The sequence below is a fragment of the Protomyctophum bolini genome (genome assembly GCF_963924005.1).
Source record: "Protomyctophum bolini genome assembly, chromosome: 9".
In the NCBI taxonomy this organism is placed as follows: Eukaryota; Metazoa; Chordata; class Actinopteri; order Myctophiformes; family Myctophidae; genus Protomyctophum; species Protomyctophum bolini.
Window position 1 is genome coordinate 6,431,436 of NC_137870.1, and position 25,565 is coordinate 6,457,000.

General features: G+C 43.0%; 1 protein-coding gene across 1 annotated transcript in view; it reads left to right on the top strand.

The window, feature by feature from the left end:
• Window positions 1-25,025, top strand: part of dock10 (dedicator of cytokinesis 10) — a 95,224-nt gene extending 70,199 nt beyond the window's left edge. Inside the window, 17 exon segments of the mRNA XM_080771955.1 lie at window positions 3,629-3,741; window positions 4,102-4,220; window positions 5,182-5,319; window positions 6,875-7,057; window positions 8,763-8,873; window positions 9,697-9,912; window positions 10,649-10,706; window positions 11,691-11,792; window positions 13,476-13,582; window positions 14,259-14,381; window positions 14,795-14,908; window positions 18,747-18,893; window positions 19,439-19,649; window positions 20,247-20,437; window positions 21,321-21,421; window positions 22,317-22,455; window positions 23,127-25,025. Coding sequence (XP_080628081.1) covers window positions 3,629-3,741; window positions 4,102-4,220; window positions 5,182-5,319; window positions 6,875-7,057; window positions 8,763-8,873; window positions 9,697-9,912; window positions 10,649-10,706; window positions 11,691-11,792; window positions 13,476-13,582; window positions 14,259-14,381; window positions 14,795-14,908; window positions 18,747-18,893; window positions 19,439-19,649; window positions 20,247-20,437; window positions 21,321-21,421; window positions 22,317-22,455; window positions 23,127-23,174 — 2,221 coding nt within the window. The 3' untranslated portion in view covers window positions 23,175-25,025.
• Window positions 25,026-25,565: the final 540 nt, after the last annotated feature.

The following is a 25,565-nucleotide window of genomic DNA, read 5'->3' on the forward strand; positions in this document are numbered from 1 at the left end:
TACAAGCTCATAGCGCGCCACCGAGTGGCGCGCTACGAGCTTGTAGGTCTGCTATTTTTGAAAAATCGAAGAACGACTGACATTTTTTAGAATCTGATCTCAGGTCAGAATGGGTTAATCAGACCAGTGTGTGTCCAGTGGAAACCTCGTATGAATCTGATCTCAGGTCAGAATGGGTTAATAGGCTCTGTTCCGTTTAGTGTGTAGCTGTGCAGTGGTTCACTTTGTTTATTTTATTTCAAGGATCCCCCATAACCCTTACACGGGTCCATTGGTTTCCATTTAGTACACTCTCAGAGTTACAGACCCCGCATGGGGTCCATTTGGAACCCAGTCAAAGACACTTTGAGACCCACTGGTGTTGTGGTGTGTATATATAGCAGAGTGCTTCCGGGGAGCCAAACATGCACACACAAACAGCAGCACCCTGGCTGACTCTGTTTGACCAGAATGGAACAGAGCCTTCATTAGCATCAGCAGTATAACACCAGGGCGCATAGGGAAGTGGCCCAAGTTCTTTACAAAATGGCGTGTGTGCATATATAGCCTGTTGTACACATCTTTGGTACCCCAACCTGCGCTGTTAATTTAACTCTGAGAGTGTTACGAATGGAACAGACCCGGTAAGGGTCCCCTTGTGGTCCCCGGACCCCACTTTGGGAACCACTGACCTAAACAATTGGAGGCTTCTATATTGATGACATCTTCTTTTAGGCTCAGCCGGAAGTTAACAGATTCCAATGCAATTTATAATATTTTGGTCTGGTTTAAAGGATAAATGACGAAAATGATCTCAGACTGTAGCAAAAAAAAAAAAGGCTTTGTATTTCTTTTTACAATTGCGGAACCTGACATGAAGTTAAAGGGGAAACTTTGGAGGAGATTCTACTGTATATATTATTCAGGTATATAGTGCAGAGAAAACGATAGCTTGTCTTCTGTGTATTTCTCCTGCATTCGTGGTTTTGCATCAATCATTGGGTATTAGAATTTCCCACGGAACGACAGGTGAAATTCGATATTCGAATATATAATATTATAATATATATAAATCAAACACCCTCGGGGAGACTAACTGTATAACATTCCCAAAGGATAGTTTGTTTGATGAAGGGTTTGAAATGTGGATCTATCTTAAAGGACCACTTCACCACTTTTCAACCTATCTTCATATAATATACAGTAGGTCCTCACTAATAATCATGAAAAAATGGTGCAATTGTTTTCTACTCAGTCTGTGTCTCATAGGAGGGCTGTGGGGCAGTTCAGAAACCGTCTTCCAGTGACATCATCGATGGGGAATACAAGCTAATAGAAACTGCAGGCTTTCTAGTCCTGAAAAGTTGCAATGCGAAAATGGAAGCCATCGTTCTCACGATAATGAAAATCGAAATATTTTTGTATAGAAATCTTGTTTTAAAAGATAATTCTGCCTAATGATGATGTCACTGGAAGACGGTTTCTAAACTTCCCACAGCCGTCCTATGAGACACAGACTGAGTAGGAAAAAAATCATGATTATTAGTGAGGACCTATTATATGAAGATGAAAAGTAGTGAAGTGGTCCTTTAAAAAAAAAGGTGATAAATAAAGGGTTGAAACAAAAATGTTTTTGTTGAAAGGTTAAAGATCCATATAGTATTCATTGCTATAAGGGTGTTTGTTAACAGGGTCCAGCGTTCAGTCGGGTTGCCTATTTCATCCAATCAGGGGAGAGAACCCATTCATCAGCCTAAATTCTTATTATTTATTTTTTTATTGTCTCATAACTTCCAATTTTCCTTGTTCATCTTATATCATTATATATCTTATATCATGTCTGATGTCTCACTCCTGATTTGATGAAATTAGTGTGCAGACCTGAACATTACATTTACTAAGGAGCCGAAGAGCTCCGGGAATGGGAAACAAACACTCTTTATAAAAACATTATTACTATGGGAATATAGAGCTATTTAACACGCAATCCAACAAAAACAATATCACTTACAGCACCTTGAACCCTATATATATACCAGGTGTTGACTGGGGTCCCCCAGGGTAACTGTACGTTAACCCATTCTGACCTGAGATCAGATTCATACGAGGTTTCCACGGGACACACACTGGTCTGATTAACCCATTCTGACCTGAGATCAGATTCTAAAAATGTCAGTCGTTCTTCGAATTTTTCAAAAATAGCAGACCTACAAGCTCGTATCGCGCCACTCGGTGGCGCGATATGAGCTTGTAGATCTGCTATTTTTCAATAGCTAAAGCATAACATGATGCCAACACCAAAATGGGTGCCCGGTCAGAATGGGTTAACTGAAGAGTACAGATTAGAATCAAGGCACACGCACGCACGCACGCACACACACACACACACACACACACACACACACACACTCAGAGTAACCTGGGCAATGTGACCTCTTGGCTTTACTGTATCATAAACAAACTCTCATTATCTCGTGTATATATATATATATTATCCATCATTAATGTGCCCCCATAGTGACTCACTGTATCCATGCACTCTACTGTAATTCTTTCTCCCAGCATGTGCCCCTCTCTCTGTATCGTAGTAGCACTGTTTGTGGTTGACTCGTCTTTTTGTCATTCTCCCCCTGTGCTCACACGGAGCCCCCCCCCCCCTCGATAACACACAGAACAGATCCCAGACCAGTTGGTTGTTCGGCGTTTTCATTTCAAGGAGCCCCAGTTTGGTATCAGTGAGAGCTCCCCTTAACGCTGAGAGTGTACCCATGGAACCATGTGGACCTGTAAGCAGTGGTAGGAAAAAGTACTCCAATTTTGTACTTGAGTACCAATACTGCAATATAGCTACTCCGTTAGAAGTAAAAGCCCAGAATTCAAAATGTAGGCCTACTTGAGTAAAAGTACAAAAGTATTGGCATAAGAATGTACTTCTAAAGTAGGCCTATCAAAAGTAAAAGTAGGCCTACTAATCATGCAGAATGTCCCATTTCAAGTTTTCAAAATGTGTGCATTGAGACTCATTGTGAGCTTGTAGATCTGCTATTTTCAAATGGCCGAAATGTATATGGGGCTGTTTAACTAGTAACTAAAGTTTTCAAATAAATGTTGCAGAGTAAAAGTACACTTTTTGCCTCTGAGATGTATAGTGGAGTAGAAGTAAAAATACTGAAAATTGGAAATTTTATACTTAGTTACTTTACAGTACACCATTGCCTGTAAGGGTCCATTGGGTTCCATCTGTACACTCTCAGAGTTACGGGCCGGTGGTACGGTTCCACAAGAATGAATCTTTTATCTGGAGACCCCCTGGAACCTCTTAACCTGACGCTGCCAGATCCAAGACGCTTGCTACACACATTTGTTCATGGTTACTCAATACCGCCCCCATCTGGCAGAGTCAGGTTAGGAACCTCTGGGGGGTCCTTGAGAACCACTGATTTAGAACAGCTTTAATCACTTTTAAAAAAATACCTTTAAATGAACTCAAACCGTGCGTGCAATCTGTTCAGACAGTTGTGATTTAAGAAATGGTCATTTTTAACCTAGTGTTCCTTTTTGCATTCATTGTTTAGTTAAAAAAACAGTTGCAGTCATTAATGTTGTACAACTGTACAAATGACCCATGAACCCGCTGGTCCCCCCATAGGATGACATCATCAGGAGGGGACGGCCACCGCCACGCCCGCTCCCAGACCATGCCCATCATCAGGGCGAAGAACGCCCTGGCCAACCCCAAGCTGCTGCAGATGATGGAGACAGGTACGTACACACACACACACACACACACACAGCACACCATATGTTTGTATTATTGTGAAGCCATCAAAAGATGACGGAAATGGTCCTCTCAATATCTATCTTCTCTTCTAAGTTAAGAAATTTACAATAATGAAAAGACGTAAACATAACATTAACATGCAATAGACAAAGACATATGGGCTGATACCACATTAGAATCTGATCTCGGGTCAAAATGGGTTAACTAAAAACAAACTTTAAACCTGTATATAGGAGGAAATGGGTATTTTTTACGTGTATAGAAGAGAAAAGTTGAATGTCATGTTGTAGGACCTTTAAGTAAAAACAATGCGACTACCTTTCTTCCACCGCTGTGTGCAGACGGCCAGGTCCCCCCAGAGGGAGACACGCTGTGTCCCACAGACATCGAGGCCAACCTGTCCACTGAGGTGTCCCTCACGGTCCTGGATGTCCTGGGACTGTTCGTCCAACATCACAAGGTCTGACCGACTGACGTCTTCTGAAACTACGACTGATTAACATTCATACATCCATACAATATATACAGTATGCATTAAAGGGGGTGTAATATATAATATATATTTATTTGAGAGTGATGGTTCTCTCGCTGTCTCTCCAGCTCTTTAGTAAACAGAAAATAGATTTTCAGGCCAGGAAAACCATTTTGATCATAAGAGAGCACCCCAAAAAGATACAGTATATTCCTTCAGCTTAAATTTTATAGTGTTAACAACTTTCTATTTTCTGCTTCATCCGCTTCCAGTTTCACTTGTTTATCCTGTATGATTTTATTTGGGGAGAACCCCATATTTAGAACAAACATTTTATATATTCTGTTTACTAAAAGAGCTATCTCTATAGCAATGATATAGAGATATTTGACACTTATTTGAATACTTTATTTAAGAGGGAACCTATTTAATACACAATACATACATTCCTGTATTCATGTTCTGCTGTTCACTCACTGTAACTAACTATGTTTGAGTACAGTGATACTCCATTGCCACCTGGTGGCAGTGGAGTATCACAGCATCACAGCGTACAACAATAGTATCCTTCATTATTCGGCTTCACTCACACCTTTCGATCTAGCATACAACATTGACGCATGCTAGATGTAAACAAAGGGTAAGTGTCATGGCCGCCCCAATGCATTTCCAATGGAAGTCACATGGTTTGACACAACATTTTTGTCGTACGGCTTTCGGCTGTGTTTCGACTGCCCCCCCCTCCCCTATACAACAAAAGTTGTGTCAAACCATGTGACTCCCATTGGAAATGCATTGCGAACTTGCATCAGTAAACAAGTCTCATGCATCAGCTATACATCAATCTGTTGATCTGTGAAGGTGTGAGTCAGGCCGTATAGCCTTCAGCTGTTTAACCAAATGGACCTCTAATTGTGTTGTGTGTTGTCTTCCTCTTCCTGGCCCTCAGAAGCAGATGTTGCTGGACGATGGTCACAACGTGCTGATGAAGAAGGTGCTGGACACGTACCTCCTCTTCTTCCAGATCAACCAGTCGACCGCCACTCTGCGCCACGTGTTCGCTGCACTCAGGCTCTTTGTACAAAAGGTAGTGACATCATCATGCATTTCCTTTGAGAAATGTGGATATAGTCTGATGGGTTTTGTTTTGTATTTATGTTTGATAATAACACACACGCGACCCTACTGGTCAAAGCAGGGACTGCAGGCCGGGCATGTGCATTTAGCACAGGGTAAACCCCGCGCAGCTGTGGTTTAACATTGAGCGCTCGTTAGCCCTTCCGCATTTTGGACAAGGACTGTCTAAAGAGGACGGGACGCGAAGACCGTACGGGCGACGCCATGTTGCTCCATGGAAGGAAACATGCGCAGTTGAGACCAGGAAGTTGTACATGCACAAATTTGAGCGTGTACAACTTCCTGGTCTCAACTGCGCATGTTTCTTTCCTTCCATGGAGCACCATGTGAGCAACATGGCGTCGCCCGTACGGTCTTCGCGTCTCGTCCTCTTTAGACAGTCCTTGATTCTGTTGGTGTCCAAATCGAAAAAATGCGGTGCTTCAAAATGCCACTGGGCAACTTCCATTGAAATGAATAGCAGGGGGTGGGGCTGTGGCTCCCGGTCCGCCCTCCATCCTTAATAACTCCATGCATTGATGCAGACTTTGGCTCAGGGAATTACCCACAGTTCATAGCATTTACCAGGGGAATGAGGAAACAAACGTCAATCATTTTAAGTATGCATCGCGGTTAATGTCAACAAACAGTTGCAATTTCTCACCATTCTGAAAGGGAGATGGAAGGGAGGACATATAATTACTTCAATTAAGGGACACAAGATAAAAAAGTGAGCAGTGAATCATCTTCCAAGTGCTGTCTCATTCCCTTTTATACCATTTGGAGCCAAGCACTTACCAGCTGACGTTATTTAAGTCGGGGAGGGCTTGAGGGCTTGGGGGGCAGACGTTGGAATTGGTCCAATTTATTATGGTACTGTGCGGCTGTGCTGGTTTGAGTCGAAATAAAGAAGATACCATTCAAAGAAGAATTGTAGCCCACGTTGTTCCCATGGCCAAGGTTGGACTGGAGAATGCTGCTACGGTAAAATGGTGCCGTGTCATTAGTCAGAAGGTTCATTGTTCCGAAATTACTATCCCTATCTCTAACTCTAACCTAAACCTAACCGCAAGCACGGGAGCAAACCTAAACCTAACCACAAGCACGGGAGCAGTGCATGTTCGGACTAACGGGACTTCGGATCTATGGGCAGTTTCCGCATAAAATAAGGGTTAGGCCTGACTCACACCTTCACAACAGAATCAACAGATTGATGTATAGCTGATGCATGAGACTTATTGACTGATGCAAGCTCGCAATTCATTTCCAATGGGAGTCACATGGTTTGACACAACATTTTTGTTATATGAATATATATCGAAACACAGCCGAAAGCTGTACAACAACAATGTTGTGTCAAGCCATGTGACTTCCATTGGAAACGCATTGGGGCGGTCATGACACTTACCCTTTGTTTACATCTAGCATGCATCAATGTTGTATGCTAGATCACTAACAAAGCTGCACCAGGATTCCAAAGGACGTTCTCTCACATGTCTCCTCTGTGTCTGTGTCGTCCCGGTCAGTTCCCCAGTGCGTTCTTTCAGGGTAAGGCAGACCTGTGTGGCTGCCTGTGCTACGAGATCCTCAAGTGCTGCAACCATCGCTCCAGCTCCACGCAGACCGAAGCCGCCGCCTTGCTCTACTTCTTCATGAGGAAGAACTTTGAGTTCACCAAGGGAAAGTCCATAGTTCGCTCACACCTCCAGGTCAGTGTGTGTGTGTGTGTGTGTGTGTGTGTGTGTGTGTCTGCCAACGAGCACAGGGCTCAGACCATAGTTAGGGTACTTTCAGATGGGCATCGACTAGCGCAGACGTTGTCGTCTGGATCAATGAGAGGTCTGCTCCAGGTGTGCGACAACGCAAGCATACAAAAAGTTCAACAGAATCCAGGCCTGCTGGTCAGTCGCGGGCGACAATTTCACGGAACCACGCCCACATGAATACGCCTGCGTTGTCTCCCCTCGACTTCTCGAAACAAAAATGCAGGTCTCATTGAAAAATAATTACCAGGTGTGTTAATCACTGCCTGTTTGAAAGGACCTTTAGCCTGCAGCTGCTTCAAGGACAACGTGAACCATAACAAGACAGGCGCTAACAACAACAATAGCTAACAGAGACCTGCAGGCTACCAAATAATGTATTATAATGTATTATAGGTACTGTAAGTGATGGTCAAATATGAAGGTTAGATATAAACAACCATAAAAACAATATAGTATAATGTATAATTATTCTGCAGCAAACCACCAGATGGCGCCTGATCTCCTTTGACATGGTATGACGTGATAGCTTGTGCTTTACTTATCTTTTCATATTATCTCTTAGTCCGCTCAGCGAGTGGACGGAGTCTATGGGCTGCAGCCAGGCTCAGAGAGAGTATGTTTTGCACTCCGTCCGTCCGTCCGTCCGTCCGTCCGTCCGTCCGTGCTTCCTTCCTTCCTTCCTTCCTTCCTTCCTTCCGTCCGTCCGTTACCAGCTAATCTCCGGCACCGTTGGCCCGATCCATGCCAAACTCTGCACACACACTCCCTGGATGCCAACGACGAGCCTCTGCCCCAAATATTCCTCAACGGCCTGTTATAGCGCCACCATGAGGCCGTTTTAGGCAAAACACATTTCTGTAGATTACTCGTACACATTTTATCCATACATCACACAATTCGGTATACAATATCTCCATAGTCACGTGATCAACACGGATCTGCATTATTTCCCATCTTCCATCCTGATTGGCTAATATTGGCTTCCAAAGCTCACATGATTGGTCCGTTTCAAACAAAATGCCACAACTCACAAACGCAGTGTGCAATTTCCGTGAAATTATACACGCACATTTCCACTAGGCCGAGGACGACCTATTTCTTTTCCAAATCAGCCTCATGGTGGTGCTATAACAGGCCAATTCCTGTTTTTAGCTATAACTGCATCAATCTGTATACAACTTATGTATGCACACTCCCTAGAGGTTATGGAAAAACGTTGTCTCTGCATCCCTCCACATCTGCCGGTTATAGTGCCACCATGAGGCCGATTTCTGCTAAACACATTGCTTATGTTGGTTGCACAGATTTCATCCAAATCTCACGCAAATCGGTACACATGATCTCTGTAGTCATGTGATCAAGACGAGTCTGTTGGATTTCTCAGATTCTACACTGATTGGCTAACATTGCCTTCCAATGTTTTCAGGAGTGGCCCGTTTCGCTCAAAATGCTGCACATGTCCTGCTCATCCAGAATTCTATCCTCAGAGATGCTATGAGTGATCGGGCTCTGCAGTTCCTCAACAAAATTGTTGAGGAAGAAAATTGTTGCTGTACATTTCTGCTTTTAATTCCTTAGTATTTTTTGATAAACTTAAGTAAACACTGAACCATTCACTGTGTGTTGGATGTGCCTGTGTGACTTGTAGGTGATCAAGGCAGTGAGTCAGCTGATAGCGGACGCTGGTATTGGAGGCTCACGCTTCCAACAATCCCTGGCCATCATCAACAACTTTGCAAATGGAGACGCGCCGCTCAGGGTAAAGCAGCAATGCACTCTCTCTCCATCCGTCCACTGATACCTTCATGTTATAAAAACAGCACACTTCTATAATGCCAAGGACCCCCTAAATTGATATGTATTTTGCTGCGGACCCCCGTCTGAAAATATCTCGTGCCAGGGACTCCCCAGAAGAGAAAGATTATGTAATATACTGTATGTATGCATGCAATGTTTTTTTTTTCATTCTATATATATATTCAAAGGTTTCTGAACATATTCAACATCGATATTTTGCAAAAATCTTTAATAAAACAGCAGATGTACAAGCTTGCAGTGCGGCACAAAGTGACACGCTGTGAGCTTGTAGATCAGCTATTATAACTCTTAAAACTCTTTCAGCGCCACCTTGTGGTCACCAGTTTAGGCTTTGAGTGCCAATTCTCCCATTATAAAGAAAGAAAGAATTTGTAATTCTATTATGCATGTAATGTGCATGTCATCACCTGTACACCAGATGAGAGGAATTTTCAAAATATGGATAAAATAGGGAAGACGTCTTGTCGTCCGTGGCATTCGGTACATAATTGGCAATTAGACGTCTTGACGTTTATGGCTCTTAAACTGTTTTAACAGCCAACGTATAAATGAATAAAGTGGTCAGAATGATTGTGACGCTACATTTTAGACTTTAGCTGGGGACCCCCTGGAACCCTCCCAAGAGTACCCCTGGGTGTCCCCCAATGCAGTACAGTACATCTTCTGCCATGTAAAGCATCATCTTCTTAAGTACAGTGCCTGAGTAAAATGCACTTGGATAATTTCCGCCATCGACTCCTTTCCGCCTTTCCGTCCCCTTCCAGAACACGCCGTTCCCGGCCGAGGTGAAGGACCTGACCAAGCGGATCAGGACGGTGCTGATGGCCACGGCCCAGATGAAGGAGCACGAGAAGGACCCCGAGATGCTGGTGGACCTGCAGTACAGCCTGGCCAACTCCTACGCCAGCACGCCCGAGCTGCGACGCACCTGGCTGGAGAGCATGGCCAAGGTGCACGTCCGCAACGGAGACCTGTCCGAGGTATACTGCTTCCTTTTCGTTTGTTTGTGGCTTTCGCATATTTCTTTAGAGAGGGATAGACATAGTATAGGCTGACAGAAAATACTGCTTCCTGGAGAGATGGTATACGTTGCTATGACGACGGGGTTATACCGATAAGAACTGAACTGCCATAGATACTGTGCGACCATGTTCCCCTCTGGGGGAGAACTTTCATCTATTTCTTCTGTATGCTGTACTGTTGTGAACCTCATACGATCTCCCCAATATAGTAATATTATCTAAAATCATACTACTGGCTGTCTGTCTACTTTATTTTGGTCTCCTGATTTATTGGGTTTACTAAAGGTTTTTAGAAGATTTGTAAAGTTAATAGCCCTGCTGCTTTTCAGTGGTCCTTCGATTTAACCTGGTTGATTTTTAACCGACACATGGAATGTAAACTTTTCCATCAGTGGCCAAACAGTATTTGCCACACCTCCAGGTCTTAAGTTTAGTCATAGGACCCGCAAAATCCAGCAGTGTATCATAACCATCACGTGCCTATTATCTGGGGGAACAAATGTTCCCCAAAAATTCAAATGTTACATTTAAAAATTCTCCAATCCACAACGCTGTGAGCTCCAACTGTCCAAAACCTTCAGCACAACTTTAGGCATCAGTGAGCTGGTGTTCCGTGCGTACTGTACCGTGTCAAAGTACAGTATGCTATGCACTTGAACAGTCAGAGATGTGTGTTTGTGTCTCTTTGCTGCAGGCTGCCATGTGTTACATCCACATATCCGCCCTGATAGCTGAGTCCCTGAAGAGAAGAGGTAAATACTAAATACTACACGTTCTGACCAAAGCCTCCATGATGTACAACTGGTGTGTCTGTGTGTGTGTGCGTGTGCATGTGTGTCCGTGTTGCTGCTGTGGAGTTGCTGTGGAACATGCAGATCTGTGTAGGCACACCAAACCTCTAATCTTCAGAAAGTCCTGTTGCAGTCGTACCATTCATCCTTTAACTGTCAAAACGCGCAAAGCTACGAGTTTGTTCCTCGCCTAATGACACTACTGCTGGGTTTGAGACTATGTGCATGCTCAAATTCTGCTTGAGCGCAGTGTGCATCACATGCCTGTGTCTGCGTGTACAGAATGTAGATACTGCAGTGTAGACAGACAGACAGACAGACATTAACTGAGTAGAGATATTATACAATTAATATTCAGAAAAAGAAAAAAAAGTAGTACTAAAACTAAAAAGTAGTAAGATACCAATAAAAAAAAATAACACGTAAAACAATATAAAATAGACTGACGTGCATGGCACTGTGTGGTACAGAGCATCAGTGTGAAATGTTGGGAGAGTTACGTGTTGGGAGTGGGGATGGAAGGAATCTCGTTTATCTCGATAGGCCAATGCGTTTTCATTAGTTCTTTCATTACCTTTATAGTGCATAAATAGAGGATGACATACATGGTATATATACGTTTGCCACAGTAGTATAGGTAATGGTATACATGGTCCTGCATTTGCAATTCCGCCTGCTTTGTGTGTGCATGCGTCACCGTGTATGTAGACGAGAAGCATGCGTCTACATCTATCTCTGTGTCTTTGCACGTCGTTCACGTCCTTTATGCTTTATTCCACGTGGCTGTATGTGGAAAAATGTCTAGCAGAGCATGCCTATATATATACTATATAGCACAGCTTCTTTGGCTCGCCTGCCGGCGGTCTTGTCCGAGAGCGAGCGAACGCAAAACAACGAGTAGACGTACAACTGTGTCACCATGCTCCTCCCTTCCCCACCAAACAGGCTATTGGAGAACGGACAAGGCCAGGATGTCCCGCGTGACCCCAGAGGAGAGTCCTGTCTTTAACTGTAGCTCCTTACTAACTACCCCCCGAGACCAAGACAGTGAGTGTGCCGCCGCCCGCCGGCCGGGGGCCCAAGCTGGGAGGGGGGTGGGGGAGCGGTTGGGAACTTGGGATGGGGGGGTTTGAAGACAAACGGAGGTGTGGGACGACAATGTCGCGCGGGGTTGGACGAGTCTGGCGGCAGACATCGTAGAGGCCTTTGGGGGGGCCATCAGGGCGTCCAGTGTGAACTTCTTTCAATGAATAGAACAGTGTCGCCGTTCTTTAGTATCCTAAGTGCACACAGTAAAGATGGAGCGACGACCACTGCCCGTGTCTTGATATTTTATTTTACACCTTGAATGCTGTTGTTTTGTCTTTCGATGTTCCACTGTTTCTATTTCTATTTGTCACTTGATGATATGGGTCTCTGTGTCACTTGGGTATATGTGGAGCACAATCATGTTAAAGTAGGTGTAATTGATGTTTATGTTAAAAGTTTAAAAGCTCTATATTTTGATTAGTAATTATTGCTGTTAGAGTGTTGTTCAGTAACGGGCATCTACAACTTTTTACTGTGTGCATAACAATTATCAGGGGTATGAACTCTACAAAGATAATTTGTTTCACACCACCTCCAATTTCACTTTTTTTTATCCTGTATCCATAATTATCTTTATGTGTTCCCCTTCCTGATTGGATAAAACATTGGTACAATATTACGTATTCCGACCCTAAAGAGCTGGAAATATGGGGAGACCCCTGTTATTGAACAAACAATATAGCCTATATGCTATGATCGGAATATTGAGCTATTCCATTATTCCGCAAAAATATTTATTCTTACACCACCTTTAAGGTTATGTTTGAGCTTGTGTAAGATATGGGACACTATGAATGTTCCCGTACAAGGAAAATTGTGCAAGATTGTTTTAAGCATGTGGAGCATGGTTGCAGTTCATGAGTGTAATTGTTGAAATTAATAATACTGTTGGTATTATTACTATTAATGCCATTAAAAGGGCATGAAACCCTTGTCTGATTTTGTAGTTTGTTCTCCAGTTCAGGTTAAAAAAAATATATATAGCGGGGTTAAAACATGGCAGGCTGTAAAAGACTGTCCTGACTACAGTACACTGTGATGTCATCAATCAACACAGGTGCAGCTGATCAAATTAATAAATGGGTGTTTCAGCAGTTAATTGCCCTTTAATTAAATAAAGGCTATTCCTCCTTTTAACCTTTCTTTTGAGTGCCCGGATTGTCTATTTTTTCTAATGAATGGGTGTGTTAGATTTAGGTCGACTACTGTCTATTGTCCCATTGGTATACTGTAGTCTACCCATGGCTCTTTAGGCACATCTAAATCTCACATACCCATTATTTTATTTTAGTAGCTTCAGCTGTGTTGCTTAGTAGCCTGTATGATCTTTAGCCGGCTGTAGTTTTTCTTTTACACAAACTACAAAATCAGCCTATAGGGTTTCATACATCTTTAACAAGAGCAAACGTCAGTTAAATGCTATAATATACGTTGTTGTACATGGATAGCGGAAATAGCCAATATACAAGCTCACAATGCATTGTGATTTGCGACGCGCATTGGGTAACTTGTACTTGTAGATCAGCCATTTCGTCTGTTCGAGTGTTTTCCTATTTTCAACCTTTGTCTACATTGGACGCTATAGGGTTCATACGGTTAAAGTCATGTTTGACAGGGTCATTTTCTTTGTCTGTACCCCAGCATCGTTCTCCATGGGCTGGGCTGCCTTCATGTGCATAAGTCCCAATGTCAAGGAGGAGGGGGCCATGAAAGAGGACACCGGGACGCAAGACACGCCCTATACGGAGGTAAATAAAAAAACACTGATCCACACCAAATGTATTGTAATATTGTAATATGAATTACTATGTGGCTTTTATACTGTACACCCAGCATCTATCCTATAGAAGGGTAATGGGAGATGAGATGAGGCGGTCTCAGCTGGAAAAGTAAAGCCACATGGGACATTTATTAAGACTGAAATATGATAGCCATCAGGTTCCATTCCCAGCCGGACAGGCTGACATTGTTTGCATGTCATTCTCCTACTCTCTCCCTCTCTGAGTTCCCCGTCTCTCTCTCCACTGTCGGTATCAATTAAAGGCTTCAAAATGTCCCCAAAAATGAGAGCTGTTGCTGACGACAGGTTGGAAGTGTTTAAAGAGATTGTAACATAAAAAAAACAAAACGTTTTTGTCATTTTGTAAAAGAAAAATAGGTTTTCTGAGCTCAATTGCACGCAAAAAACTTTTTTACCCTGCTGTTTGTGATGTAAGAGCCAGCAAATCAATGGGTCAATGGGATGTACCAGCAGATGTCACTGTTTTCACTGTTTAGCCTGCTTTTTGAATGTTCAAAGTTCAGGTTTTTTGGGTGTATAGGCCTAATTGGGGTCATAAAACCTAAAATAAAAAGAAATAAACAAATGGAAATGAACGTCATGAAACCTTTAACGTGCATGCTGTCTGTCTGTGTGCCCTGCAGGACACCCTGGTGGAGCAGCTGGAGCTGTGCGTGGACTACCTGTGGAAGTCGGAGAGACACGAGCTCATCGCCGACATCAACAAACCCGTCATCGCTGTCTTTGAAAAGAGGCGGGATTTCAAGGTGACTCCTCGGTCCCATTTAGTGTACATAATAGTGTGTAATAATTCATAAATCAACTGAATGGGGAAAAAAGGCGGCACTCCAAAATAAAAGATGCAATTTCTGAGCTGAGCCCCCAGCACTGCCTCAACCACGGGCTATAGTTTCCAGAGGAAGAGCACCTGTTCTCCTTTCTTTAATTGTGTGCATAATAATATCACCTGCGTGTGTCCTGCTCTGTTTGGCCACTATCGCCAGCTGGAGAAGGTGCTGCGACACTGCGTCAGGTTCCACTACGGAGGGCGAGTTTCTATTTGTCAAATTTGTATAACTCTGTGTGTGTGTGTGTGTGTGTGTGTGTGTGTGTGTGTGTGTGTGTGTGTGTGTGTGTGTGTGTGTGTGTGTGTGTGTGTGTGTGCGTGCGCGACCCACAGAGGTTATCGGAGCTGTACTATGACATCCACCGGTCCTACCTGAAGGTAACCGAGGTGGTGAACTCAGAGAAGCGACTCTTTGGTCGTTACTACCGCGTGGCCTTCTATGGACAGGTATGGAACACAATAAGAGCACCGCACACGCACACACACACACACACACGCGCGCACACACACACACACACACACACACACACACACACACACACAGCCCTCATATAACACAACCAACGTAACCAAACCATCTATCTATATCTCAACTGTCTGTGTTGTTTATGCTACACATAAAACAACCATGACCATAAAAGCCATGGGTAACAGATTTACGACTAAGCATACAGCATAAGGTACAGCATGGGGCATTAGAGTGGATGTCTGCCCAGGCTGTACTGTACTGTAGGTTGCACTGTGCAGTGCTATTTGAAACAATTTGAATTTCAAAGTCGGGTTTTGACCATTCTATGGATTTTTGTCTCACCCCTACATGAATTATGAACGGCATACAGCCAACCCCCCCATGGCTGTATCCCTGGGTGACTTCACAACCCTGGCTTCATCTACACAGTATTAGCAAGCGGTGTTGCAGGGGATTCACTTTGAAGAACTCGGATCCTTGACACAGTTTCAAACCTGTTAACGAGGGATTCATATCATATGCACAGCCTTGCAGAGATGAATGAAGTCTTATGCAGGTGTCGGGTTATTTTGGAGAGATGAGATAAGAGAAAGGGGGGTACGTGAGGCTGATTTTAGAAGGAGGCAAACCAGGACATTGGGTCTTAATTCTCGGTCACAAATTCTACTTTAATGAACGAAAGGAGGAACATGACTTTGTAGTTCTGTCGTTACAAAAGATGGTAAAGAACTACGAATGAGGTCAGAGTCTCTTCGGTTCCTTTAATTCATCTGTCTGCTCTTTTCTTCTTCTTTTCTATATCAAGATTGCGGTAAGTTTTTCGATTGGTGTTTTTTTTTTTCCGTTTCTCTCTTCTAACCACTTGACCTCGATCTTCTCCTTCCACCTCTATTAACAAACACTGCTCTGACCCCTTTGACGGGTTTCCTCTCCAAGCCTGCTCTTCTCTATTCCGTATACATATTCATGTATATAATATACTGTATATGTATAATATGTGTTTGATATGTATACTTCCCCCTAATCTATAATCCAAAGATTACCTCTCGTGTCTTGTTACGTAAACAAGACACGAGTCTATAACGGGACTCGTGTCAGAACGTTTAGCGTTCTGCAGCACAGTGTTGATTTTGACAGGACATTTTGATTTAGTTCAGTCACAGTCTTTTTTAATACAATGTTATTTTGTCTAGGTTTAGTCAACTAAATATCGTACGATTTTAGTCGACTTAAATCTACAGTTGATTTTGAAAATGATTTTGACTGACCTTGATGGCATCGCAATGCCTGATTTTACACTTGAAAATGGCAGATCTACAAGCTCGTAGGATCTGCTATTTTCAGAGCGCTACACCCCAGTGCAAACAAACGTTTGTTCGTTCTACTGGATCTCTTCTCCACTAGTCCCTCCTTAACATTTTACTTTAATCGTTTTTATTTGTTGACGAAATTGGCAATATATTTAGTCTTACTTTATACTTAGTTTTCGTCAGTGAAAAAAGGGTATTTGACGACCTTTTCTCGCCATAGTTTTAGTGGACAAAATCAACACTGTACAGGACCAGTGTCAGAACGTTGGACCTGTGTCACTAGAGTGCCTCTAGTGGACAGACACAGTGCAGAGACATCGCTGATAAACCCCTGCTGACCTTTGGCCTTTTCACTCCCACCATGGTGCTTTTGACAATGACCTTCTGAACTGCACCCATCCAGAGCAATAACGTTGCTTCCTCGTTCTAACATAATCTGATGGTTTGCTGTGATGTAGTTGTTGTTGTGATAAAACATGAGGTGACATGAGAAACCAGCTCTGACTGACGACCACATGAATCTGACTCGACATGCTGTTTCAAAGGAGAACAATTTATGAACAGTGTTAGCTCTGGTCCATAGCCTTCTACGATTCTGCCCTGCAGTATAAGGCTATGGGACCAGAGCTAGAACAGTGTTATGGATGGACACACATACTGAGGTGGCAGTGGCTCAGGAGGTAGAGCGGCCATGCCTTGGAATCAGGTGGTCCGTGGTTCGAACCTCCAGGCTTCATGTCCCCCCCCCCCCCCCCCCCCGGTTAATTCCAGCAGCATTACAACAAACGACACCAAACGGTTTTTTTTTCCCCAGCCTCAGCAGTGCTTGCTAAAACCGAACAAAGTTTTTGGAAGACAATGAATGCTATTTTAAAAACTAAAGGTCAGTTCTGAGTTGCTAACGTTAGACCCACTCAGTAGAGTCTGCCCAGCAACACCACCACAGCTCACTCAAACCAGTGAAACATTGTGCACAGCGATGGGACGGTGGTTGTACCACCTTGATCGCCACTCATTTAGCCATTTCTTGAGACAGATTGTGTGTTTATAATTATGGTCCCTCAGGGAGGGAATATAAAGCAATAAATAATAATAATAATAATAATAATAATAATAAAACTTTTTTTGTATAGCACCTTTCATGACATGAAATGCAGCTGAAAGTGCTTTACAGAGCAATGGAGAAAAAACAGAAAATAAAAGCAAGGCGTAAACATTAAAAAACACGAGCAGTAATGCAATACAGTGAGGACATGCATAACACAAAATTAAAAGATCAATTAAAAGCAAGGGTGTAGAAGTGGGACTTGAGCTGTGCTTTACAAATGTCTACAGAGGCTGCCTGTCGAAGGTACAGGTACACACAATAAAGGTGTGTGTACAGTACCTCCTCCTATAACCTCCTCAGCCAAACTATCCACAGGCAGAATCAAGCCTTGAGTAGATAATGCCAGAAACAAGAAATAAATAAATCGTGGCCACATTGAACTTCTGATCAATCACACACAATGCTCTGCTAGCTAGCGGGATGGTGTTACGCTAGTTCAAAAATCTCGGAGGTGAAAGGACTTCCAAACTATTGACGCGGCAAGAAAGCCAAAAAAAACGTTTGTGTTTGTTTGGAGTATGTTGCAGCCTAAAGTGTCCCTTGAAGCACGACACACGACACACACGTGCGCTCACACTGAGCAGCACACTGTACTGGGTCAATGCAGAGGAGTCATTTAGGAAAAGAGAAGGGAACCCGCACACTTATATGTGCTCCAAAAGATACATCTATTGACGACGTTTCGAGCCAAGGCTCTTCATCTGGTCAAACGAGTTTGACCAGATGAAGAGAAACTAGTGTTGTTTTTGGCAGCAAATTTCTATTTTAGTTTAGTCATAGTCTTAGGACTGAAACTTAATTTAGTTTTAGTCACATTTTAGTCACCTGAAATGTCTTAGTGTTAGTCTAGTTTTAGTCGACTAAATGTCATAAGATTTTAGTCGACTAAAATGTATTTTGGCGGGTCTTGATGCCGTCGTAATGAGTGTTTTTACACTTACTGAAAATAGCCGATCTACAAGCTCACAACGCGTCGCAACGTAGATCAGCTATTTTCAGCATGCAACCAAGTGTAAAATGACTTATACTGGATATCTTGTCCACTAGTCCCTTCCTAACATTTTAGTCTAGTTTTTATTTGTCGACGAAATTGTCAGTATATTTAGTCTTAGTTTTAGTCATCGTAGCTTAGTTTTTATTTAGTTTCCATTTGTTTTTGTCAGTGAAAATAGGTAGTCGACGAACGTGTTTCGTCTTAGTTTTAGTCGACGAAAACAACACTACTCGAAACGTCGTCAATAAATGTATCTTTTGGAGCATATGAGAGTGCAGGTTCCCTTCTCTTTTCCTGTGTCACTTTTTGAACCCAGCACCTCCACAAAGTGATGTGCATATTTTACTATAGTTCCAGAGGAGTCATTTATACCCTGTGGGGTTTTGCCCTGTATGTTACGACAGGGTTTCTTCGAGGAAGAGGAGAGCAAGGAGTTCATCTACAAGGAGCCTAAACTCACGGGGCTGTCGGAGATCTCCCAGAGGCTGCTCAAACTCTACTCGGATAAGTTCGGAGCGGACAACGTCAAGATGATCCAGGACTCCAATAAGGTACTAACTGTTTTCCTCCTCCGCGTCATCAGTGCCCATACCCGAAGGCGGGGTTGGCGAAAGGGCCTTTCTGTGTGGAGTTTGCATGTTCTCCCCGTGTCCCCGGCCTAGGGTAGGTACCCTCACAAAAAACATGCAGTAAAAAGGTTTTCTGAAAGAGCTAGGTTTCTGTGTCAGTCGTTCTTCGATTTTTCAAAAATAGCAGACCTATGAGCTCGTAGCGCGGCACTCGGTGCCGCGCTACGAGCTTGTAGATCTGCTATTTTTCAATAGCTGAAGCATAACATAATGCTAACACCAAAAGGGGTTCCCGCGCAAAATGGGTTAAGTACATTTACCCAATTACTGTAATTTCGAGGTGCTTTTACTTTACTTACCAATTTTCAATACTTTTACTCCACTACCATCTCAGAGGCAAATATTGTACCATGGATTCCCCCACCATCCACCCCAGCAAAGTCCGACCCTGCTGATGCATTTGGCGATACGACGCTATATTCGTACATTATAGATCTTTTAACGGCGAATAACATTTGACCCACCAGGTGAACCCCAAAGACCTGGACGCCAAGTTCGCCTACATCCAGGTGACCTACGTGGTGCCGTACTTTGACGAGAAGGAACAGCAGGACAAGAGGACGGACTTCGAGAGGCACCACAACATCGAGCGCTTTGTGTTCGAGACGCCGTTCACTCTGTCGGGGAAGAAGCACGGTGACGTGGAGGAGCAGTGCAAGAGACGCACCATACTGACCAGTAAGAAACAACAGACCCACCATACTGACCAGTAAGAAACAACAGACCCACCATACTGACCAGTAAGAAACAACAGACCCACCATACTGACCAGTAAGAAACAAGGTTAGGTTTGTTCTGACTTCTGACACAGTGCAGCCAGCCTGTCAATCAGTGGGACAGAGCAGAGCATGCATGCATTGCCGGGTGCAGGTCTTTTTTCCGACAGCATATTGATCCGAAACCTCAATCCTAACCTAACCCTAACCGCAAGCACGGGAGCAGCGCATGTCGGACCATCAATTTTTTCGCATTGCAGCGAATGTCCCCCCCGCTGCGGAGCGGACCGTTTCCCCGTCGGCTAGAATGCTGTCGGAAAATAGTCCGCCTCCCTGCATTGCCAGCGGACCTCGGCACATCAAAGGCGAGGCACAGCTGAACAGAACAGTTAATTAATGGCCGAGACTGCCGGCCGAACTACACCAGGCTTTTCAAAGCACGCTGTTCGCATAATACAGTATATGCACAATTGCACGCACACACGCACGCACGAACACCTTTTCATCCAGTCAATAAACAATAAACAATGTATGTATGTTGTCTTTGTGCTTTCTTCAGCCAGCTCCAGTTTCCCCTACCTGAAGAAACGCATCCAGGTGGTGGAGCAGCAGAGCACAGAGATGAACCCCATCGAGGTGGCCATCGACGAGATGTCCCGCAAGGTGTCGGAGCTCAACCAGCTGTGCAGCACGGAGGAGGTGGACATGATCCGCCTGCAGCTCAAGCTGCAGGGCAGCGTCAGCGTCAAGGTGCCCAAAGCACACATAATAACGGCTCATTGTCACAGTATATAGTTGTAGCCCACTCACCCATATACACCTTGAGTTTGATGTTGTGGTCATTTAAAAATCTAATAATAATAATATCTCAAACTTATATAGCGCTTTTCTGAGTACCCAAAAGACGCTTTACCTCGGGTGGCATTACAGAGGTAACAACAAAATAAAAACAACTTTATTCGAAAAATAAAAAGGAATAAAAGCACTAAAAGCTAAAGAACATTAAAAGACAGTGAAAGGGGTTAGCCAGTGGAGGCAATATTGAAGCGGTGGCTCTGGAGGGTGGTTTTGAAAGTTTGGAGGGTGGGGACGAAAGCTCCGTCACCCCACGTACGGAGTTTGGTTTTGGGGGACGTCGAGGAGGTTTGCATCACCAGACCTGAGGGATGCGAGAGGGGACATGACGTTTGAGGAGGTCACAGAGGTATGGGGGAGCCAGGTTATTTAGTGCTTTGTATAGGTGGCCAGGAGTGTTTTGAAGTGGATTCTTTGTTTAACCGGTAGCCAGTGCAAGGTCATGGAGGACTGGTGTAATGTGGTCTCTGGAATGTGGTCTCTAATCGTCATAAATAATGATTTAATAATGGGGTCAGGAATGGATGAGGGTGCCTGGTGGCCCAGACAAGATAAAGCACTGTTCTAGCCAAGTTGTAATCCAAATCCTGTCATGTCGCGTCCTGCCTTATACCTGGTTTTATACTTGCACATACTTGCACCGGAAATGGTGTCATAATGTCATAAAATAAACTCGTTTCATTCATGAACTCTTGAATGAATGCATTCATTCAATCATCCACTCACTCAGACATAATATATATGGTACATTATACTTCTTTACTTTATGTGTTTTCAGGTAAATGCCGGGCCCATGGCGTATGCCCGGGCCTTCCTGGAGGAGAAGAATGCAAAGAAATACCCAGACAACCAGGTCAAACTACTCAAGGAGATCTTCAGGTGGGATATATTATAATAGAACTGTTGCATGAGCTGGAAGCTTTCTGTGCAGAATTGTATTGCTGCCAGTAGGTGGCGACAGAAGCCCACGAGTTAGAGAAGTAAGTGTGCTTGTGGACTGGATTTTCACTTCAGTGTTTCTACAAGGACCACACAGCTGTCAATACATTGCATTGTCTATTCACAGCTTTGGCCATATATCACAGATTAAAAAAATGTCATATAATTTCACTGTAAATCCCTGGAACATGTGACACGTTTAAAACCTAAACACCAGTGTGTAATAATAAAATGCCAAATGTTTATTAATGGTCATAAAATACAGTAGAACACGAGTTCACTCAAACACCTCACGAGAACACCTAGTGTTCGAATTCTAAACACCTAAAACACCAGTGTGTAATAATAAAATGCCAAATGTTTATTAATGGTCATAGAATACAGTAGAACAAGAGTTCACTCAAACACCTCATGAGAACACCTAGTGTTCGAATTCTAAACACCTATATGACTGACTTTGATCGTAAAAACGAAACACGTTTATGTGTTTAAAAAGTGTTACTGGCGATTAAACATGTTCTTCTGTTTATAATCTAAACACTGTGACACGTTTAAAAAGTGTTACAAATAAGTGTTTATAACCTAAACGCTTGGGTTTAGTGTGTTAGTTATTCAACTTTTACCTCAATATCTGAGCCAATGTTGGCTAAACATCATTTCACAGTAAACCAAATGACGTCACATTGTAGGCTCTACAGAGCCGAACCGACTTTTATTCGGCTCTAAAATAGGAGTATGAATCGCGCCTATAACACGTGTTGCTGTGTAGAGGTAATGCGTGCGGTGCCTAACTGCTCACTGGTGTGTTGTTGCGCTCATGTTTTGGCGGGTGCAGGCAGTTTGCAGAGGCGTGCGGACAGGCCCTGGACGTGAACGAACGGCTCATCAAGGAGGACCAGCTGGAGTACCAGGAGGAGATGAGAGCTCACTACAGAGACATGCTGACCGAACTGTCCGCCATCATGAACGAACAGGTCTGTCTGTCTGTCTGTCTGTCTGTAAATTAATAGACCACCTCCCAACCACTGCAGATAGACTGGTAATCTTGTATTAAGATAATTAATTAATTGATTATTCTGCCACCGTCAGTGTTTTTACCTGTTTTTTTTTTACCATTGTGCGTCCCTGTCCAGGATGTAAACCAAAGCCTGTATATAGAGGCGGACGATCATCTTTTCTTTCACCCGGAAAATACATTTTGGGTCATTGAATATATTTTCTTCTTTATCTTTTTTTTTTTTTCTTACTACCAAAAATGATTAAAAAAATCTAAATCTGATAAGGTGGAGGCGGATGGAGTGACAATCACTTCTGGTTACTGTAATATCCATCTCCTATAGCAACCTAGCATCATTCATACCGTGGGGCGAAGAGCGCCCTCAAGCGTAATCACTGAAAACACAGGGACAGAGTGGCATTCGGACGCACCACCATTCTGACTCCGTGGCTTCGGCGTGCGGTTAGGGTTAGGGTTAGGGACAGGGTTAGTTAGTAATGTGACGAGTCGGAGTGGCCATGCGTCGGAATAGCAGGCTTTGGATTGTAAAATGTGTTAAAATAACATTTTATTCATTAAAAAGTATTGCTGATGATACTAACCCTCCATCTGTTTTGATACCAGTGTGTTCTCTCTCTCTATCTACAGATTCCTCACACAAGACAACCAGGAACAGAACGACACAACGCATACTAAATGGCCAATAGTCTCATTGGGATATTTCCCCCCCCCCCCCCCCCCACCTCTGTTTCCATACATGCCCTAAAACTATTTGTTTTTGCTTGTTTGCTGACTGTTGTGGTTTCCTGCTGTTTAGGGAGGGGGCATTGGGGGACGTCACGTTAATTGGAACTATGACTTATGGGAAATGTAGTTAGAGAAAACAAGGGAAGAGCTGTGTAGACTGTGTGGTTGTGGTAGTCTGTGGGTCCTGTTGGTGAACATTGACTATTTAGACACCGGGCTGCTGGGACTGTTAGCTACTTAGCTAATGTTTTCTTTTTGTTTTGTAAAGACTCCATCCATTGTATAGTATGGACATGGCCTGTCCTGAAAACCGTTTTGTTACCTTACATACGTATGGCCTGATTTATACTTGGTCGTGAGACACACTGTTGCAGACAAAAAAAATGGCCAAACTATGAGCGCACAGCGTTGTGAGTTTATAGGTTTTCAGTAGAGATGTGCCGAAATTTGGGGTATGTGGAGTTTGCTTTCGAGTTGCCCAAACTGCCGAGTGCACATTTGAGTGAGGAGTCTGCTATAAACTACAACACGAGATGTATAGCTAGATAGCTATAAACACAACAGAAGATGTATAGCTAGATAGCTATAAACACAACACGAGATCACAACACTGGTATGGGTATTCGGTATCGGCTAACACAGAAATCGTGGTATCGGGACATCCCTAGTTTTCAGTATGTGACCAGCCTGGAATCCAGACAAATCTGCCATTGTAAAGAAACCAAATTATTTGCCCTCGGCAGATTTGTTCTCATGGCACCGCTCAGTTGTGATTGGATTGGATCGCTCCCTCGTCCCTCCGGAGACGTGAGGGACCAATCAGGAACCACATGCAAATATGGGTCAGGTTTATCAACCAGTCATTTTTTTTAAATCCGCGCCCTCTTGGAAATGCAGGTTCCACCGAGCAGGTTCTGTGTGGTCCCAAATGCAGGTTCCACACAGGTTCAAGACTAATATCTATACGCAGTGATGTTAGTCTGGCCATGACACTTTCTCACACACACACACACACACACACACACACACACACACACACAGACCCTCTGGGCACACTTTAGCAGACAGAAGAAGCTGTGTTTTTCCATCCACCAGATGTCTTAAAAACTCGGAAATGACGTCAAACACAGCTTCTTCTGTCTGCGGCTGTCCGCCAAAGTGTGACCAGAGACACACACACACACACACACACACACACACACACACACGCACACACACACACACAGGAAACATGCGCCTTCTCTCCACAACCCTGTCCCCTTTTAGAAAACAGTGACCTTATTAAAGCTAGAGGTGCGTTCAACTGAACATGTACATTTTTATTCCGGTGCATTTTTAATTACGATATTTCAACTTTTCTGACGATTATCATGTAGTATTTCAAATCGGAAAAGAGAACCCTGGATGATGACTGTAATGTGAACAGGAAATGACCTTGGATTTACATGTCTTAACTATAACCGAGCAATCCGATTGGTTGAACACACCTCTAGACTTCCTGTCTGAATGTAGAGCAGTTCCATATTACCACTTTGTATCCTTGCTAACATTCTGAAATTCTCAGCTTGCAGATTTTCAAACAGAAGAACTTTATGTTTTATAACATTTTTATGATTGATGTCATTGTTATGGTTATCATTTCCTGTACTGTTTTGAATTGTAAATAAGAAATATTAATATTTAAAATGTTTCAGACATTTCTTTTTTGTATAAATAATGCAATATATGAATATTTGTTTAGCTAAATTAAAAAAAAAACGAACAAACAAAAGTTTTATGTATAACATTTAAATAAAAAAATTGTTAATGTCCGAAACTGATGTGCATTGTGCATAGTCCTTCTGAAATGCAAACAATATTCCTCTTTAAAATACCATTGTCTGATTTACAATTTAAATATCGTTAACCACCTAACTCATTTTTGAGTTTTTCTTTTGCATAAATCTATTGAACTTGTATTGGACCCTCAAACTGTCTGCTAAACAGCTAACTCCACCACCTCTCCCCCTCTCATGCAAGTAATTGACAACACCAACTTTGATGAGGCACACTTCTTTGTTTTAAAATATAAGGTTTTCTTAATTTCCTGAAAAATTAATATTTTTCATTTTGTAAAAAATGAACATTTTGGAGTTAGGTGGTTTCTTGCCGACAGCAGAGATATGTTAATTTAAGCAATTATTTGTTGTCAAAGAGAACATAATTTAGAATCTAAATGCACCTAAATCTTAATTAATTAATTACTAGTGGAATCATTCCACTAGTAATTATAATCTTACCTCAGTCCCTCAGTAGTGAATCACACACACAAATAAATGCACATGCATTCATTCACACATT